The 21,865-nt window shown below is 39.7% G+C and overlaps 1 protein-coding gene across 1 annotated transcript in view; it reads right to left on the reverse strand.

Annotated features, from left to right (window-relative positions):
* Positions 1-18,271: 18,271 nt before the first annotated feature.
* The window catches only part of AP4E1 (adaptor related protein complex 4 subunit epsilon 1), a 56,836-nt gene continuing 53,242 nt past the window's right edge, over positions 18,272-21,865 (reverse strand). Inside the window, exon 21 of the mRNA XM_001501712.7 lies at positions 18,272-21,412. Within this exon, the coding sequence (XP_001501762.5) occupies positions 21,252-21,412 (161 nt within the window). The 3' untranslated portion in view covers positions 18,272-21,251. The remainder of the gene's footprint in view (positions 21,413-21,865) is intronic.

The following is a 21,865-nucleotide window of genomic DNA, read 5'->3' on the forward strand; positions in this document are numbered from 1 at the left end:
CTTTCCTGTCTCTTGTTATGCCTTGTGATTTTCTGTTGAAAACTAGACATGTGAATCTAATGCGGTAATGCTGGAAATCAGATTCCCTCCCTTCCTAGGGTTTTCTGGCATTTGTTATTGTTTTTATTGTTGTTTTTTGATTGTTGTAGCATCTCTCTGTGCCAAGAATCAGCCTGAGATATAAACATAAGGTCTTCTCCTGACTTTTCTGAGCTGCATCTTTCCCTGGGCATGTGCAGTCACTTTCTAATTTTCCCCATATATGCAATTGCTTTAAAATGTCCTAGTCTTTAATATCTGGCTCCCAAAAGGAAAAAAAAGAGAAGTATAAAGGAGGGAGGGCACTAGCCCTTTAAATCTCCTGGAAGTTACCTCGGCCAGAGAGGGAGGGGTTTGCAACAGTGGTGACAGGTGCAGCAACAATGGCCACCTGCCTCTTTGTCTGTACCTCTGTGATCAGAAGCAGCAATCAGTGATCAGAGCACAGATCCCCAGTATTTGGTGGACAGGGTACTTTTTGCCTGTCCTGGTTTCCTGCAAACTGTGTGCACAGCTGTCTGCTTCCTGGCTGGGGATGGGGGATGGGTAGCTGCTACTGTGCTAAGAGCTGAAATTAACCTAAGCCTTCCCCTGGAAGTTGCAAGCCTTATTCAATAAACTCCAGAGTTCTAAATTGTTCATCAGACAGATTCTGCCAGGGCAATTCTTATCTAACTGGGGAGACAGATCCCTGGTGCTTCCTACTCCACCATCTTCTCAGAATCCTCAATGGCACATTCACTCTTGGGTCTCCTGCCAACTCACCCTGTGCCCTCTCACGCCTAACAAATTTATGACCTCCAGCTTTCCCGCTCAACCCCCGGCTTGGGTGTTAAGACCATTGAAGAGGTCATGAATTCTGTTCAGCAATGGGCACAGGCCACGTGTCAGGATTCATCAGTCCAGGAGAACCAAGCCCACCCCTTTGAATCTATCTAACTCTTACTCCTCACCTTTTTGCAATCATGTATCCTTTCACATTTTGCCCAATTTTCTGCCACTGTGATCAAAATCCCAGGAAAAGGAGAGGGCTCTCCATGCTGCGTATGTGTACACACACGTGTGAGCCACATGCACCTTCTTTTCTGACTCCCCAAACCACAGCAAAATATTTTTTCATTTTTTTAAAGTCAAATCCAGTTGACGAATTCCCCAAAAATCTCTGAGTTAACTACAAACAACAGGAAGGCTTGAAAGATTCTTGGCAAAACTCATCTCTAAGAACTTGAACAAGGAAAATCAGCCATGAGCACGCATGTTTGATTCCTCCGAGCCTGGAGCAGGTTCTCCAATCATCTCTAGTGGAGGGAAGAAGTGACATTTCGCCTCCTCTCCCTCCCCTCGCTGCTTCTCCCCCTCTGAGTGATGCTGGTCTCATTTGTGGACTAATTAATGCCGGGTTGATGTGAGGGGAGATTATAGGCCCTTTCACCCAGGAGAGAACTGCAGCTTGACTGGGCTGCTGAACCCGGCCTTTGTAGGGAATGGGTTCCCCCTGGCTCTCCTCCCCCACCTTGTAAATGCCCAGGGAGAAAGGGCCCACAGGGGAGTGGATGACCCTCACAGTCGTGGCTGGCCAATTCCTCACTTGCCTGTGAGTTCCCAGAGGAAATGCAAACAAATCAGACCACACTTGGCTGCTGGCCAATGGATCTTTGAACTTCTTCAATAAAAGTCTTTAAAACTTGGGTTCTGACCCAAATCTTTTGCTCGAGCATAGAAACTGCTGGGCCTCAAGTCTCTCTGTTTAGGGAAACAGTGTGTCTGTGGCATTTGAATAAGGGTGTTTATCTCAGAAATGGTTCCTTGAGTTCCACCAGGTTCTAAAATAAGCTCACTGTGCCTCACCTTCAGCCATCCAACCTTCCGGAATGTCTAATGTGTTTCCCTACACCCCTTACAGCAGTTGTTGGACGTGTTTACTTGTGAACATTTCTAACTTTGTCTTCTTTCTTTGTAAGCCCCCAATTGTGCTTTGTAAAAAGGCCCAGAGGTTGCAGAGTTTCCACTGAAATCAGGACAAGAGAAAACAAACTCTCCAGCAGGAGGCATTTAAACGGTATTGGTCACTGGTTTTCACTATCCAAAGTGGTCCTGGAGCTACCGCCGTTACAAAAAGTAAAAAATAAATTTAGGGAATTGGTGAGAAATAAGGTGTAGGTTTTTACTCTTAGACTCAATGGCACATTAGACTTTTTTTTTCATCCCCCCGTTGTTGCTGCTTACTTCCAAGGCAGATTATATGGCAGATACTTGCTCTCCAAAGCCACATCTCCTGCTTAACCAGAAGTCTCAGGAGGAGGGAGAACCAAGTTTTCCAGACCTAGGAATTCCTCTTAGTCCCATGTGTTCTCCAAATCAATACTCTCACCACCTCCACTTCCATAGCTTCCTGGAAATAATATTACTGAGTCCGCTTTGAGCCTTTGAGAGAAAGTCTGGAGGAAGTGAGTGGCCAGCAAACCACTAAGCAGTGGTTTTTTAATCTGCCCTATCACCAATTTACGTACACAACAGGGACATTCAAACGGCAGCCGCACCTGCCCAAGCGTGTCTCCTGGGTACTACACTTGAACCTCCTCAACCTGAAATCTGCCTGCTCCACACCTGCAGCACATCTGGGAATCAAAGGCATCAAGAGAGTCCCCCAGAGTCCCAGGTAGCAGTAACCGGGAGCAGGCAAGGATTCCAGACTCAGGGAAAGAAGAGAGAATCACAGATCATACCCTGGGCATATTTTTTAAGAAAACTGGAGTGAGCAATAATTGTCAACCTATTTCCATAATTGCTCCCTTAATTAACACCTTCATGGAGTCAGGCCCAAACTGTTCATTTTCACCTGAATGACTTTTGGTGACAAGAGATGGGAACAAACTCCATTTCAGAATTAATTTTCTTTTATGGCACACTTCCAGACATGTCATTGAGCATTGAGTGTTATAAAATAACATTTTTTGTTACTCTTAAAGTGTCAGTATAAATTTATTTGTACATAAATGTGCTGGGTCTAGTATTTTAGGACACCACCAAATCATTTACAAAGATGGACATCATTAACTAGAGGAAAAAAAGAGGTTCTAAAGATGCTGCTCCTTGCATTCCCTATTTTTAGGCATCCTTTGTTTTTCCACTGGTGACAATACACATAACATCTCCTCCTCCACCAAAAAAAGTTTACTTTAGCCACCCATAAAACAATTTCATAGTCTATCCTAATATTTGTGGATTAAATGTGATACTTGACCTCATTTTGTTCTGTCTCATTTTTTTCTTACCATTATACTCATATATTTACATGGAAACTTCTAAAATTGGCCAGAACTCTCTTGGAGCAGATAAATTATGAGAGCTCATGAAATAACATACTCACAGATATTTATGATGTTGTAACTTTCTAAAGCACTATGAAGTCAACTCTTCATACGAAGATAATATTGCTAGTGCTGGTATTTATGCCGAGTCATAAATGAACAGGTTCAATGCCTATTTTGGGTAATGGCTGCTTTTAGGACTTTGGAAGAATCCCTCACTATAGTTACTTTGTTTGACATTACTCCTTCCTCTGGGGAATTTCTGGATGGCTGTTTAAGAGGAGGCTGATCCTGGAGGGAGACAGCCAGGGCTACATGTAAGGGGGTTCGATCATTGTCACCTGCCTTGGTAAAGAGTGGTTTATGTTAGTCTCAGGTTACACTGTGTCCTATTTGGGGCTGCCTTCAACTTCTGTACACTGCTGGTGGGAATGTAAAATGGTGCAGCCACTGGGGGAGAAACAGTGCGGCAGTTCCTCAAAAAATGCGTCATAGAGTGACCATATGACCCAGCAACTCCACTCCTAGATATATACGCAGGAGAACTGAAAACATATATTCATGCAAAAACTTGAACACAAATTGTCATGGTAGCATTATTCATAATAGCCGAAAAGTGGAAACAATCCAAATGTCCATCAACTTGAGTGGAAAAACAACATGTGGTATATGCATACAATGGAATACTACCTGGTCATAAAAAGGAATGAAATATTGTTAAATGCTACAACATGGATGAACCTTGAATACAGTAAGCTAAGTGAAAGATGCCAGACACCAAAGGCCACATATGGTATGATTCCATTTTTATAAAATGTCCAGAATAGGCAAATCCATAGAGACAGAAAGAATATTAGTGGTTGCCAGAGGCTGGGGAGATGGAGAAATTGGGACTAACTGCCAATAGGCACAGGGTTTCTTTTTGGGTTGATGGAAATTAGATAGTGGTGATGCTAGGACAACACAGTTAATATACTAAAAACCACTGAATTATACACTTTAAAATGATGGATTTTATGTTATGCAAATTATCTCAATTAAAAAATCCTAAAATTTAAAAAATGTATTATGGTCTTCAGAGAATAATAACAATTTCAAACTTACTACAAAATGCAACTTTCAAGAAGATTGTAGGCAATTTTAAGGAAAAAAATAAGATATATCTTTTAATGCATTCTTCAGAAAAACTCCTGTGACATGTTTTTGGGACAGAAACAACTAAGAAATGTGAATATGGGGCTGGCCCCATAGCCAAGTGGTTAAGTTAGCGTGCTCTGGCTTTGGCGGCCCAGGGTTTCACTGGTTTGGATCCTGGGTGCAGACGTGGCACCACTCATCAGGCCACACTGAGGTGGCGTCCCACATGCCACAACTAGAAGCAGCCACAACTAAAATATAGAACTATGTACTGGGGGGACTTGGGGAGAAAAAAAGCAGAAAAAAAAAAAAAATGATTGGCAACAGTTGTTAGCTCAGGTGCCAATCTTTTAAAAAAAAATGTTAATATGTTCCAAGAAAAATAATTCTGCTTATGTTATTTTTTAAACAATCAGATGGTCAATATAAAGACGTTAACTTTTGCTTTCATGTACACAGATTCGTGTTACTCTTTTTTCCAAAAATTTGTTGGAAATAGCTTTCTATTTTATTAATCCACCACTATAATAAACCAATTTATTGATCAAAAAATATTTCAAAAATTATATAATTTAAATTGTATTTAAAGCCCTCATTCATTTTCAAAAGTGTGTTACTTTCCACCATAAATTACATGGTCACCCTACTTAGAAAGAAACAGTCCAGAGCACCAGGTAATAGCTCCTTTGTACCCTGAGGAACCAAGACACTACACACCCTGAGGAGAAGGTCCCCTTCAAACACCTCATGGGGCTCCTGCCGTTACCTTCTCCCCACCCCCACCACACTCTGCCATCCAGATATTTTCCCCCACACTAGGAACTCCCCACTGGCAAGGACCCCGTCTCATTCCCCAGGACCTAGCACTGTGACTGACCTATAAAAGGTGCTCAAATGCTGAAAGGAAGGAAATAAGGGAAGGAGGAGGGAAGATTACCCCTACTTGTCACTCTGTGCTCTATTCCTGCAGCCCCAGTCCCTGGGGGGTCGTGTCCCCTCTGTTCTCTAGTGTGGGATCCAGAGAGAACGATGGAAAGCCTGGCGAGACAACTGGCGCTTGCCCCCTCTCCTCTCTGGACTTCTGGGACTGGCAGCCGCACCCCCCCTAGACTAGACAGTGAAGCCTCACATCCGGCTGCACACAGCCGGCCCTGAACTCCAGTCCTGCCACCCTGGGCTTGCTCCCAGCACTATGGACAGGAGCTGCTGCTCTGATGACTCTACACTGGGCCCTGTTGGGAGCAGTCAGGCCACAGTGGCTGAAAAACTTTATATTCGGAGGTCTCAAGTTGATGTGGCTGAAATAATTCATTAATTTTAAAAAGATATTTAACATACATAAATAAAACAGTTAACAATTTCAAACATGTTTATTTCATTAAATAATTATATATGTACGTGTGTATCTGTGTATGAATGCTGGATTAATCTGCTTATCACTCTTTTTTGGTGATGATTGTTCTGAAAACAAAACAAAACACTAGTGAATAATCAATCTTCAATGATTAACTTGTTAAAAATAGTTCTCCTCTGACTTCACAATTACCTGCTTCAATTAAATAAAATCATCACAGCATTATTTAATTTCCTGACCCAACTGCCAAATTAATCTAAAATAAAAACAAATTACTGTAATTTCTCAATCTTTTTTGAGGAAGGTTAGCCCTGAGCTAACTGCCACCAATCCTCCTCTTTTTGCTGAGGAAGACTGGCCCTGAGCTAACATCTGTGCGCATCTTCTTCTGCTTTATATGTGGGACACCTACCACAGCATGGCTTGCCGAGCAGTGCCGTGTCCACACCCGGATCCGAACTAGTGAACCCCGGGCTGCCAAAGCGGAACATGCACGCTTAACCGCTGTGCCACCAGGCCGGCCCCTCAATCTTCTTTAGACTAGCTGGCCTTTCGGCATTCAGAATGGCTTCAAATCTGGAAGTAACCAAGAAAAGAAAAAGCAAAATGTCTCTCTCTCCAGCAGAAAAAGAAGCACCCTCCCAGTGACAGGCTTGTCAATGTGCTCGCAGAAGTTACGGCACCCTCTAATTGGCAGAACTCCCAAAGGGCCAGCTGCTCCTCACCAAAGCCAAGAGGTGTGGAAGGAAAAAAAACGGAAAAAGGAAAGAAGAAAACAGGCAGAGGATAGTCAAGGTCGATCATAAAATCCCGGTCTAAGTCCTAACTCTACTGCTAGATATCTGTGTGACTTTAGGCAAGTCACTTAAGTTCTCTGAGCCTCAGTTTCCTCATCAAGAAAACAGGAAAAAAAAGTCTGTGTTTTGGGGTTTGGGGAGATTAAGCACATGATAGTGTTTCAAAGAGCTTCTGACCTAGTAGCACTCAATGAATGTTTCCTTTTTGTTGTGACAACAAATTACTTTTCCTTGGAGGCCTTTTGGATTCAATTAGGGATAGAGAGTTATTACAGATAGTAGATAAACTAAATGGAGAGGTACAGCTGAGAGGCACTTGCAGTCTACTCGTTGGCCCCTAACGTGACGGAGGTTGATATTTTAAACCAACTATGTACTCCTTAAGACAGAGAAGACAAGGTTTCACTTTGAGTGCCAGCTCACACTAACTAGTAGCGGATGCCTGAAGCGCTATGGTGAGAAGGATTCTGCAGCTGAGTCTTGACTCCAGAAGCAGGAGGGATACGACAGATTGCAACGTCTGCCCTGATCTCAGAAGAGGAAGTGATGGCACGGGCCATTCCTGATCTTCCATGCACAAAGGACACACCTGCGATGACTTTGGTAGCCAACTTCATAAGAGAAACTCAGACAAATAATAGTACTTCTTAAACCAAGAAATAATTCCGTTCAGAATCACTTCATTAAAAAAAAAATTATCTAACCAAAAATGCCAATACTGATAAGATCCATGGCATTCCAGGGACAACTCTTCAGGGATATCCTACTTTACTGACTTAGGCTCTTGAAACTAGAGGAAGAGACTGGGAAGGGAGACTCTGTTGGACAGCCCAGGAGCTGACACCATTGTCAACATTCGTAAGTTTCCTGTCCATGGAAGGAAATTTTAAGAAACAACAACCCTCTCCCATGCTCCCCTGCCCAAAACTTTACTATAATGCACAGACAAATCAGTAGTTCACAGTATTGTCCCACAATGAACACTGCCAAATACCACTCCCAATGCTGGGGAGAGCTCAGCTTGGACTGGCCTACCACAGAGTTCTCAGGCTGGGGCTGCTCCAGCAAAGGCCTCTGCTTGTGCCCTCCAGGCTTGTCGGCAGGGTCTGTTGATCAGAGTTTTCAGAGGCTTCATTCTGATGGGAAGATTTAGTAAGTCCTCCTCTACTCCACTCTGCTTTCTTAATCAACACTTTGCTGCCACAATAAGGGACTCTTCCTTTTGATGCCAGTTGCATTCCCTAATTGTAGGCACATCATCTTTAATACCCTGGCCAAACCTAAAACATACAGAGGAGGGTTCTGTGTCTATGCAGAGTGACACATGCCTCCTCCTTCCAAATTCGATACTGAATTTGATCAAGTGCCTCAGGAATTCCTAGAATAGGGTAGGAAGGTGTCCTTCATGAAATTAAAACCTGGTTAGGACACTAGTTTCCAGGGCACAAGATAAGGAGGAAAAATTCTAAGAGTTCAGGGAGGCCAAGGTGGCTAGAATTTGGGATGGAAATAGTTTATGTTTCTACCAGCCAGTGTGCCCTCATGATACAGAGGTAGAATCCTCAGAAGGGTGTTGCCTTAGTGGGGATAAATTAACTCTAGACCCGACACTGCTCTGGACTCAGCCTAATAAAGCTTAAAGGCAGGTCTTGAAAGGATCAAACTGATTCCAAGCAACTTAACTGGGCACCAGAACAAAGTCCAACACTATGTAAAAAAATACAGTAAAATCCAGCACCCAACAAGGTAAAATTCACAATGTCTGGCATCTAGTAAAAAATTATCAAGCATGAAAAAAGGCAGGAAAATAGGACCATTAACCAGGAGAAAGTGCAATCAATAGAAATAGACACACAGGGCCAACCCACCCCATGGCCGAGTGGTTAAGTTCACGTGCTCCACTTTGGTGGCCCAGGGTTTCGCCAGTTCGGATCCTGGGCAACGACGCAGCACCGCTTGTCAGGCCAGGCTAAGGTGGCATCCCACATAGCACAACAAGAAGGACCTACAACTAGGTACTGGGGGGCTTTGGGGAGAAGAAAATGAAGGAAAAAAAAAAAAAGAAGATTGGTAACAGATGTTATCTCAGGTGCCAATCTTTGGGCGGGGGGTGGGGGGGGGGGAGAAAGAAATAGACACAGGCCCCATAGTGTAATGGTTAGCACTCTGAACCGACACAGAAATGAGAGAGGTGCCACAATTATCCAACAAAGACATTACAACAGCTATGAAAAATACACTCCATATGTTTAAGAAAGTAGAAGAAAACATGAGAATGATGAAGAGAGAAACTTAAGGTATAAAAAAGACCCAAATGGAACTTCTAGGGATGAAAAATATTATATCTGAACTAAGAAACACATTACTAGCAGTTTAGACAAAGATAAGTTAGATACAGAAAGGAAACAAAAAACAAGAACAGATATCAGATTCTTTCAGAAATGGAAGGAAATTCTTCCTTATAAGAAGACATAATTCTCTCTGAATTGCCATTAAAATTTAAAGATAATGGACTTAATGTTAGGATTAGCAGCCAGGAAGGGAGAGAATAATCACTGATTGTTTTTTCTAGATGTGATCTTTATAGGACTATAAATTGAGATCTTGGTTGAATGTTAGATTCAAAACAGCACTGTCCAATAGAAATATAATGCAGTCACATATGTAAGTTTAAATTTTCTAGCAGCCATATTAAAAATAAAAACTAGTGAAATTAGTTTTATTAATATATTTTATTTCATCTCATATATCCAAAATAATCATTAATATAAAAATATTAATATTTGACACTTTTTGTACTAAATCTTTGAAATCCAATGTTTACTTTATACTTAGAACACATCTCAATTCTGACTAGCCACAATGCAAGTGCTCACTTACCACATGTGGCTAGTGGCTAACATAGTGGGTCTGAGCAGGTGCATCAGTCAGGGTAATGCTAGGTGTTGTAATAAACCCAAAAATCTCAGTGGCTTAACACAATCCAAGACATTTTTAATTCAGGTCACAATCCAGGGACTCTGATAGGGAAAAGAACGCTGCTTCATTCAGGGACTCGAGCCTTCTTCCAGTCAGTAGCTCCACTGTCTCCTTTCTGGAGACTTTTCACTGGAGTCTCTTCAGCCAGCCACCTGATGAGCAAGGAGCAAGGGCGTGCCCCCGAAGGAGCAGCAGCTACTGGTGCATTCTCTCCACGTGACAAATCATAATTAAACAAGAGTCAAGCCAAACCACACACACATTTAAGACCTCTGCTCATATTACATTTGCTAACATTCCATTGGCCATACCAACAAGAACAGAAGGAGAAAGGAAAAGGGGAATGAATGTGCTGAACAAAGAAGTATCAGATCTTGTGGATGGTTCAATTTGAAAACTCTTTGGAAAAAGGGGAAATTACAGCTGAGTAACTGATGTGTTTCTTTCTGCACAGGTAGTGGTAGTTTTGCTGACCCCATATTCTCCAAGGAAGATAAAATATAGATTAATAATAAGCAATAACATGGGCTGAAAACAATCATCATTATAGGAAATGGCTCAAATTTCATCACTAGGTGCCTCTCAATGATTAGAAAAGCCTTTTTTTTCAACTGTAAAATAAAATATAGATACAGAAAACCAACTATAGCAATGGGTAACAATAAATTATTAATAAGAGGGAAACTGTTGTAATAGCACTCAGGTCAGGAAATACTTTGCCAGCCACCCAAAAAGGCCCTCAGTATGCCCAATTCTAATCACAATCTCCTCCCTGCCCCAAAAAGTAACACTATTCTGGCATTTATTACAATCATTTCCTTGCATTTCTTTTAGTTTTAGTTTTAATACCCACTGTGCATCCCTAGACAACATAGTTTAGTCTTGTCCATTTTTTTCCCAGTTATTTTATTGAGGTCATAATGGTTCGTAACATTGTGTAATTTCAGGTGCACTTTATTATTTATCAGTTTCTGTATAGATTGCTTCGTGCTCACCATCAATAGTCTAATTTTTATCCGTCACCATACATATGTGCCCCTTTACCCCTTTCGACCACTCCCTCAACCTCCTTCCCCTCTGGTAAACACTGATCTGTTCTCTTTATCCATGTGTTTGTTTCTCTTCCACATATGAGTGAAATCATATGGTGTTTGTCTTTCTCTGCCTGGCTTACTTTGCTTAACATCATACCCTTGAGGTCTATCCATGTTGTTGCAAATGGGACACTTTTGTTTTTTTTTTATGGCTGAGTAGTATTCCATTGTGTATATATATATATATATATACACACACACACCACATCTTCTTTATCCATTCACAGTTGAAGGGCACTTGGGTTGCTTCCATATCTTGGCTATTGTGAACAATGCTCCAAAAAACATAGGGGTGCATAAATCTCTTCGAATTGTTGATTTCAAGTTCTTGGGATAAACAGCCAGTGAGATAGCTGGATCGTATGGTATTTCTATTTAATTTTTTGAGAAATCTCCATACCGTTTTCCATAATGACTGCACCAGTTTGCATTCCCACCAGCAGTAAATGAGGGTTCCCTTTTCTCCACAATCTCTCCAACGGTTATTATTTTTTTGTCTTGGTAATTATAGCCATTCTGACAGGTGTAAGGTGATATCTCATTGTAGTTTTCATTTCCATTTCCCTAATAATTAGTGATGTTGAACATCTTTTAATGTGCCTGTTGGCCATCTGCATATCTTCTTTGGAAAAATGCTCATATCCTCAGCCCATTTTTTGATCCAGTTGTTTGTTTTGTTTCTGTTGAGTTGTATGAGTTCTTTATATATTTTGGAAATTAACCCCTTGTCGGATATATGATTGCAAATATTTTCTTCCGGTTGGTGGGTTGTCTTTTCATTTTGTTAGTCTTGCCCCTTTTTAAGAAACCTCCTATGTCCTTTTAATCTGAAGATTTCCCTTTATCCTTTTCTTTTTCTTATCCAGGACATTCGGCCTCTAGGCTTTTCCACAATATGGATTTTGCTGATTCCAACTTGTAGTGCAGTTTAACTTTTTTCTCTGACCTTTGTATTTTGAGTTGCAAGTTGGCAACTCAATCCAGAGACTTGAACAAACTCAAGATTATTTTATCACTTTGGTTAAAACCATAGGTGATTTGTATTCTTTCATAAAGAGGAAAAAACATCTGGTTGCCTTTGTGATATTAGTAGTACATGGTATTCAATGCCTAGATCCATTAATTCATTGAAGATTGCAAAGTGTAGATATTCTATCATTTGTTTTTTCACTTATTAGCAGGAATACTTTAGTAAGAGATGCCTCTCTTCATCTATTCTTTTGCTCTCTAGCGGTTTAATCCCTTTATTTGCTAGTTTTCAAGAAAATGAATTTACTCCCTATAATCCTCCAAAGGTAAACATTAAGAACTGAAGGATTTAATCATATTTGGATTTCAATGCATACCTATACTGAAGCTCAAATTATCTTATTTTTGGCCAGTGGGAGCCTCTTCAAGTTAGCCACTGTGTTCTTTGTTATGACTAATTGTCTTTAAAGATTCTTTGCTACCTGGTATAAAAGACATTCCAGGTTCATCTTGTATAATTTCTGCACCAGACCTAGAATCAACTATTTCTCCAAGAAGGCTTAGTTTCTTTCAGTGGGAAATTGTGTTATAGTATTTCAGGACCATAATCTGAGCAGAGGGGGTATGTGTCTGTGTGTATGTCCTTAATACAAAATGAGAACTACAAGTTTACTCACCCGCTTCTATTTTATATCTGTATTTGCTTTCTTCCACTCCGAGAATCCTGGTCTCAAGGATACAGATTATGATAAAACTGAAATATCCCATAATTACTCATTTGTTTTATCCCACATTACATACAGTCTCAGATACCACTAATGATATCATTACTAAAAATATTTTTAAATTTTGCATATGCATTATCCATTTCCCTTTTTTTCAGTTGTACTATATCCACACTGTCAGTGCATACGGCCATTACATACTTTACTTCCTCTGTTGTAATCCTTATTTATTCCTAGCTCTACAAATAACCATACATTTAATGCTTACAACCAGTCCTTATGAATCTCATTCTCTAGGAAATTCCTCAGAAGGGCCCACAGCAACAATACTCCTTGACTACTCATATGTTGATAGCAGTTTGTGCTCTTCATACTTGAAGATCACTTTTACTGAGCATAAAATCTTTGGTCCACACCTTCTTTCCTTGAGTATCTCAAATATATTATTCTATTTTCTTCTGGCATAAAGCATATGTCAACAAGTCTGATAATAATCTAAATTCTTTTCCTTGTAAGTCACTTGGTCTTTTTTCTTAGATGGCCAAGGGATTTTTTCTGTTTTTAGAATGGTTTCGTAATCTACTAGAATGTTTTGTCTTGGTGTTTGTCAACTCATATCCCCAGGTACACAGTGTACTCCTAGTTTCAAATCATTTTTAAAAATTGTACTTTCAGGAATGTTTCCTTGAATTGTCATGTGTGGTATTTGTTTTGGTCCTGTGCTTTACTTTCTTCTTTAGGAGCTCTTACAATCCGTATGTTGGACCTTCTTTCCCTATCTTCAATATATGGCACTTTCTCTTCAATATTTACCACCATTTCCTTTCTTTATTCTTAAAATATCCTCATTTTCACCCTCTGTTTAAGGCATTATTTTTGTGTTTATTCACACTTGTGTCTTCTGTTTAGTCTTCAGTTCTGAAACTTTTTAAAAATTTGTTTCTTCCCTAAGTTTTGTCACTTCATTTCTGAGTTTATATAGCTCTAATTTATGTTGTTCTTTTGCATCCTGAATTATTTCTTTAATTTCATTTAGCCTGTTTTGAAACAGTAGGTTAATAGTTTTGATCTATTTTGTAAGCATGTTATACTAGTGTGCTTTTATTTTCTGTACTATTCCACTCCTTAATCTCTCTCCCACTCTGTCTCCCTCATAATCAGTTTATATGGGATTTGATCATGGTATTTTTCTGTTGCTTATATTTCTATAAAATTAGTTCTCCTAAGTATTTAGGAAGCATGGTTCAGAATAGCTTTTCTAACTTCACAAAGTTCTCTTTTTTCTGTTTTTTTATAACTTAAAAAATATGTCAGTTTGCTTTCTGATGCTTTCTGACTTTGCTAAACTTCCCCACTTTTATCTGCACCCTCTCTTTCCTTTGTCTTTATTGTCCCCTCTTGGTTTTCTTTTTTTCTTCTCATAATGATGTTAAGAAACTGATAGATCATGATCACATGAATCACCATGTGCATTACCTCATTTCACAATAATCCCATAAAGTAGATATTATTATCCCCATTATACAGATGAGAAACTGGGGTACAGAGCAGTTAAGAAATTTGTCCAAAGGCACAAATTAGTCATTAGTGGAGTCAGGAATCAAAATTTGACAGTCTTGACATCAGAGCCTTTGTATCCTGCTCAATTTTGATACATCTCCAAGCAGTGTGTTGTTGCCCTATTTTGGAAGGGAGCTATGACCAGTCAGTTTCAAGAGTTCATAGGGGTTAGACTGCTTCAGATCTGAATGTGCCTTGCACTCACTCCCTGTGAATTGTGCAAAACCCCTTCCAGTTTCACATGCTAATCTCCAATTGATCTTCTGTGCTTTCCAGAGATCTGCTGGCTATTTTGGAGTTGTCCTGTTCTCAGGTCTATTAAGACAACTTTTGCCTCCCTTTGCCTCCTCCTGTAGAGATGCAAATATGCACACATTTTGGCTGCAGTACCTTGTCCCCACCTGCTTGTATTTTGGGGCTCGTGGGTTACCTTGTCACTTAGTTTTGCTGGAAAAATTGTATGTGGGTTTTTCGTTTTGCTATCTAGTTTTCCTGCTCATTTTTGTGTGGCGATTCATGGAAATTCAAACACTAAGTTGCTACTGCCACCATCTCCCTAGGACCTACAACATTTTAGTCACACAAGATTCTTCCCCTGTACCTACCCAATCTTCCCAAATAACACCATTATTTACTTCCCAAACACTCAATACCTAATTCCTTTTAATCAACCTCAATTGCAGGAAGGAGTATGGGGAAAACACAATCACAAGCAATCCCACTGAGGAAGAGTAGGGTGATACATCATCTAAAACAGTGGTTCTCAAACTTGGCTGCATGTTGTAATTACCTGTGCTGTTACTGAAGCCTGGGCCCCCCTCTCAGAGATTCTGATTTAACGGTCTAGGGCATAGGATTTTAAAAAGGTCCCCAATCTAATGGACAGTGTGGTGATTATTGCTAGTAATACTGTATTATATACTTGAAATTTGCTAAAATTTTAAGTGTTCTCACTATACACATAAAAACTATGTGATGATCATCTCAATAGATGCAGAGAAAGCATTTGACAAAATCCAACAGCCATTTATGATAAAAACTCTGAACAAAATGGGGATAGAAGGAAATTACCTCAACATAATAAAGGCCATATATGACAAACCCACAGCCAACATCATATTCAATGGGCAAAAACTGAGCACCATCTCCCTGAGAACAGGAATGAGACAAGGATGCCCACTATCACCACTCTTATTCAACATAGTACTGGAGGTTTTAGCCAGAGCAATTAAGCAAGAGAAAGGAATAAAAGGAATCCAATAGGGAGTGAAGAAGTGAAACTCTTGCTGTGTGCAGACGACATGATCTTATATATAGAAAATCTCAAAAAATCCATTGGAAAAGTAACTATGTGAGGTGATGGATGTGTTAACTAACGTGATTGTGATAATCGTTTCACAATGTATATTAAATCATGTTGCACACCTTTAAAAAACCACATTGTACAACCTAAACATATGCAAATTTTATCTGTCAATTCATGCAATTTTTTCCACACCACCAAGCAATTCTGCAATTCTCAGCAGAGACACACTGCGTATCCTACAAATTAACTCAATTCTGACACTCTCTACCTGAAGATAGCATCAGATAATACAAGTCAAAGGTTCAGTCCCTCAAGACTGCTCCCACTTCAGATGCCAATTGCAAGTCTAGGCTGTCTCAACAAGTGGCTATAAACTGGAGGTCCCCACGACCCCCTTTCTCAGGCTCCATTAATTTGCTGGAGTGTCTCACAGAACTCATAGAAACATTTACTTACATTTACCAGTTTATTATAAAGGACACAGATGAACAACCAGGTGAAGAGGTACATAAGGTGAGAAATGGAAGGGTCTTGAGCACAGGATCTTCTATCCCCATGGAACAGGGATGCTTTACCCTCCCAGTATGCGGATGCATTCACCAACACAGAAGTTCATCAAATCTTGTTGTTCAAGAGTTTTTATAGAGCTTAATTTCCAGCTCCCAAACCTTTCCGTTCCCTGAGGTTGGTGGGTGGGACTGAAGGTTCCAACTCTCTGATCACTTGGTCTTTCTGGTGACCAGTCCCGTTCTGAGGCTAGGCATAAGGAGCCCTACTCTAAGTCACCTCATTAGCATAAACTCAAGTGTGCTCAAAAAGGCTCCTTATGAGTTACAAAAGAAACTCCTATTACTTCTGTAGATGAAGAATAGTGCAATATCTGGGTTCAAATCATTTCTTCTTTCCCATAGCTCACAATAACTCTTCTACTTCATCATCTATTACTCAGTCAAGTAAGATGAAGAAATAAATTCTTATACCTTGATATCTATCATCAATGGGCACCAGCTTGTTCCAGCCACTAGTTTTGCCCTTACCATCATTAAATGATGTAATAGCAATTCAGAGCAAATGCCTCTGCCTACGAATACATATGTGTTGCCCTTGTTTCTACTTGTCACATAATATAAGGGGTGGAGGAGCTCTGCAATTAAACAGATGTCTAATTACTTTTCTCTCACTGAAATATAAACAATCTCTGGGCTCTAATCTTTATCCAGTTGGCATATGTCCTGCCAGATCCCATTAGGGAAAAACTTCCTGAGGTCAGCCATTTAGTCACACTGGCAATTTAATGTTTTGGGGAAGGAAAAGTACTCATCCACTTAGGAAAACAGTTTAAAATAACTAAAGGAAAGTGATTCCTTCCCTTGGAAAGAAGCCCACAACCTAGCTGCAACCACTCACAAGGACTCTCTATTTTTTCAACATTATAGGTGCTCCAGGAAACTCACAGTGTTTGACATCGTCTGTACTTTCCACACACCCAGCCCATCTTCTCTGTATCCAGGCCACAATCTCTGAGCTCTCACGGTTCTCTGAGACTCATTTTTGGGGATCCTCCTATCTTGGATCCATGCACCTACCATAAAGTTTCCCATGTGATGCAAATGAAACACATTTCCTTTTAAGCAACTCCTTTTCCTGCTGCTTCGTCCCAGAAGGCCTGCTCTTTCCCAACTTTCCTGATGCTATTGACCTTATTAACGTTAATATAGTTGTCTCTCCCATGATCATAGCGCTCACTTTCTAAAGAAATAGCTGAAGCTAATTTAACTGGTAAATCTGCCTTATCATATTCATTAGCACCCTGTCTTTAACCTTACTGATCAAATGTCTACTGCTTGCTGTCCTAGAACAAGTCCTTCTAGACCAGTAAAACTTTATGGACATCTGCCATAAAACAGAAAAGTCCCCCTCCCTCAAATCATAATTTCTATCTGTAATCACACTGCATTTGCAGAGAGATCTCTTAAATAGCAATGGCAAGTCCTCAGAGGACTTAGCCTCCAGGCTGGTCAGGGTCTCATCAAGTAGTCATATTTCCTATCTTCCACCTGGTACAAACTGGCACAAGCTATTTTCACCAAAACCCTTTTCCACTGACTTCTATCTATAAACTAGATAAGATCACTTTTCTTTACTTCTGAGAGAGCCACAGGATTACCAAAATCAATCCCTAGATATTACTTGGTCTCAGATTACTTATTTTGAGGGGACAAGTCTCTTTAGTCATTCATTCAATAAACTGAGTGCCTATTATGTACCAGGCAAAAGGGACATAAAAATATGCACATGGTTCCTTACTATAAAAAAGCCTCTCAGTATGCACACACATAAACAAGTAACTTTCATACAGTCATTAACCCTGGCCAGTCATTAATCTGGCTGCAGGGCACCTCTCTCTTCAAGTGCCACCTTCTTTTCAATTACTGCAGTGAGTGTGGTGCATTTAAACCTCCTTTACATTCAGCGCCCCAAAGATGGGGCTTCAAGTCTCAGTACTTTTTTCCTGCTATACATTATAGCCAACAAGAAAAAAATCAGTGAAATTTAAATGCCATTTCTGATCTAGCTTTGTGTTTAGGATGCACAATGCAGAGATAGCCAGGAGACTCAGTCTTCGGTCACTAAGTCTCCATCTGACTTACTGTGTCTCTTGCATCTTGAGGCAGCAGTAAGGAAAGGGCATTACAGAAACAGAACACTCTGCTTTGAATGCTCTGGTCAGGCTAAGATGAAAGGGGGGGATATGGACAGGCACTTAGCAATCCATGCTCTGAAGTCCACACATTTCTCTCTGAACATCATATGGAACCAGAGTATCTTTACTTTTAACCAATTAGACCAGTTCTTTAGGGCTACAATAAGTAAATTACTCTTTTCATCCCATTCCAATTGCTTCTGTTCTTTTTAGCTATTGCCTATCAAATTACTGAATAGTATTACTTATTATTCAACTATTTAGATATTAAAGAATATATAGACCAAAGAACAGTATAGGTCACTTTGCATTTATTATATGTTTAACTGAGTTTTTTCAAATTACAGAATTCAACTCCAAAATAAGGTAATTAATGGCTAAGTTATTATTTGCTTGCATTTTTTCCTCCTAAAATTTTAACACAGCAAAACACCTTAAAGATATGTGAATAGGTTGAGTGCACTTTCAGTGGCTCACAATCATGAGACAAAGACCACTTTTATCCATGAAAAATAGGACAAATAGCTCAATATTTTAAAATATTACTGACATGAAATAAAACAAAGGAAAAAATAAAATACTGCATTTTCACCACCAGTGTTTTGGTAGATGGTAGTAGAATATTGTTTAAAACAATGTTCCTCTGCAGAGCATATGCCGTGCTTGGCATGCTTTGCACATAAGCACCCGATAACTGCTCTGCTTCCATCTGCGGTTTTTCAGAAGGACCCTTCCTCAGAGCCCACCTTCCCCTGAGCCTGATCTGCCTGGCTCCACCGGCACTATCTGGTGGGAGCCTGATCCTTCTTCCTCCACCTGTGCTGCAGGCTTTCCCTGTCTGCCATTACTCTCCCCTAGATTCACACTTGCTGCCACCTGCATTCCCAGCAAAGATGCCTGACGCAGAACTCATGTAGCTGAGTATCCCCCCACATAGCTCTTACTCCAGATGTTGTCCCTTCACTTGACTAAATTATGACTGTAAAGTAAAGAGACGATCTACCCACCAAAATCATTCTCTCTACTTTATAGTCACATCTCCTACAATGCAAAAAAGGTTGATGATGCCCGATTTAGAACTTAAAACATTGAAATTAGTTTAGGCAGAATAGATAATGCTCTGAAGTACTTTAAAATCTACTCTTTCTTATTATTGTTTGTTTTTAAAACCAGAAAAATATAAAAATTGTAAACATTCTACTAAACATTTCAGTAGAAACCCTGTTACCCTAGTTTTTATTTAAAGGGTTCAGAAAGAACAAAAGTGACACCATGTCCCCTTTGGCAGACCCAAAATCATGCTTCCAGCCCTAACCTACTATTACATGTCTCCGGCATTGACAGCTCTGTAGGCCAAGCATGTCTCTCGTGACAACTGCTGCTATCACTCATGAACCCCACTCATGAACACCCTTGTAGCAACACAGCACAGCAGCTCATTGTAATCTCTTCCAGACAGCTGTCCATGTACTTGCTGGGCACCTTACATCTACTGCTCCACACCAGACCCAGCCTCGGTGACCATGCAAACATGTGGAAGTAAGAACACAAAAAATTGGAGCACCTCCTTTGCTACATGCTGCATTCCTCTGCAAAGTGAGAGGGCACTTCCTAGCTCTTTGTCAGAGTAACAGCAGAATCAGGTGGAGTGGGGGGGTGCTGCTGACAGAGGTAAAAACAAAGAGGATGCTGATGAGTTTAGCCACTAGTGTCCACCACACGCCCAGAGACAGTACATTCCCTTCACCATGACACTGCTGGAAGCCTAAGGATGAATCTGATCTTCTATTCAAAAGGAGAAACTACACAGGAAATTCCAGTCACTTTTCATTGCTCTTGTAGCAAGGTTATACTGTATTTTTAAAAGCATAAAATTACCAAGGTCCAACATTTTTTGAAATGAATAACTTAAAAAATAATTTTAAAAAATACTCCTTTTGTTTTCAGGGAGGAATATGCTAGACATAAATGCCTAATGAAATCTATCAGCTCCCGGGAATCCCCTTAAGCATCTTTATCAGCTATGATGCATGAGATAACTTAAAACCAAAATTCCACACCTTGGTGATAAACAGTACCAATTAATCAGAGTATTAACTGCAATGACTTAAAACTATATTACCTGAATAGTCTCCATGGTGAAGTACCAGAAAAAGTGAAATAATAAATATTTTCCACAGCACCATAACGTTTTATAAAATACTATTTCAGTTTTTAACATTAATGTACAATCTCAAGATTCTGGTCCATTATTCATATTAGGCTTCACCTCTTCTTCTACTGATAACAGTTCTGACAGAGGCCATACAGGCACAACTATAACATGAAAATGATATATTTTACTGAAGAACCTGTACAGTATACTTATGTTTCAGTTGTATCCATTGACTACAAGTGGATTCAAAGGCCAGGAAAGACAGTTTTGCCACTTATACTCTAATCACAAATTTTAATTTGGCAAAAGGACTTCAGTGGTAACTAAGATATTTGCCATAACTAAAAAGTCCTTATATCTGTTTGCTTTAGTATTGTGTGCTCTTGTGGGTTTTGTTTCTGTATGATAATATTTTGTAATTGGCTGTGAGTTTTTAAAATAAAATAAGTGATTCACGTTGAATTTTAAAAATAAATGCAAGTGGAAAACATACAAATTTTGTAGCCAGATTATCTGCAATTATGTGCAATGAGTTATCTATAATAAAAACTGTGTCACAGACTGGATCTCCCCAGTATCCAGCATGCTCCTGGATCTCCTGAACTGTTAAGAGTGTGCTGTGCCAACTTAGTTCAACACTGATATAAAAAACATAATTGAAAGTAATGACTTCCCTACCAAAAAGCATACACTGCATTCCCAAGCCAGATATGAATTAAGTTTGGGATTATCAATTCCATGTCTCCCCTCCATTAACGCAGACTTGACTTTACTACAAATCAGCTAGCACTAGAGTAAATTTGCTATAAAATTATTTATAACAAAATAAATATTTTCAGTCCCTCACGCTAAGTGATATATAAATCATTAGCAGTTTATAATATTAGCTTAGGTCACTTTTTGGAGACCCAAACAAACTGTACAATCCTGAGTAAAAGGTTAGGGATACAGTTTCTTGGGGATCCTTCTTGATCAAGAATCATAAAGAAAACACATAAAACCACAACTTGTAATAATCCCCATTTTCATTAGAAGTACCATGAGTTTTTTTTACTTTGGTAAATAAGTTTGTCTATGTAAACCATTTATTTTGATGGAGTAAAATATAAACAGAACTTCTGCTAGGATCCCTCCATCACCTTTTGACACTGATACAGTAAAGAGTCAGGAAGAGAAGGGCAGGAGGATCTGAACCACAGGGCTAATACGTCACTGTGAACTCGGAAATGCAGCAAGCAGGGGATGGATGGGAGCAGCCGACAGGCCAATAGCCCTTCGTTGCCTACAAGAGAATAAAAATTAAAAATTCTTTAATACAAAAGGACTTCAATAGACATTTCTCCAAAGAAGATATACAAATGGCCAATAAGCACATGAAAAGATATTCAACATTACAGATCAGTAAGAAAATGCAAATCAAAACCACAATGAGATACTACTCCACACTCATTAGAACGGCAATTATCAAAATAAATAAATAAATGTGTTGGAGAGGATGTGGAGAAACTGGAAGCCTTGTGCATTTCTAGTAGGAATATAAATGGTGCACTTGCTGTGGAAAACGATACAATTTCTCCAAAAACTGAATACCATATGATCCAGCAATTCTGAGTATATAACCAAAAGAATTGAAAGTAGGGTCTCCAACACAGCTATCTGTGTACCCATATTCAGAGCAGCATTATTCACAATAGCCAAAAGGTGGAAGCAACCCAAGTGTCCATCGACTGATGAA

This window comes from Equus caballus, chromosome 1 (genome assembly GCF_041296265.1).
Source record: "Equus caballus isolate H_3958 breed thoroughbred chromosome 1, TB-T2T, whole genome shotgun sequence".
NCBI classification, from domain to species: domain Eukaryota; kingdom Metazoa; phylum Chordata; class Mammalia; order Perissodactyla; family Equidae; genus Equus; species Equus caballus.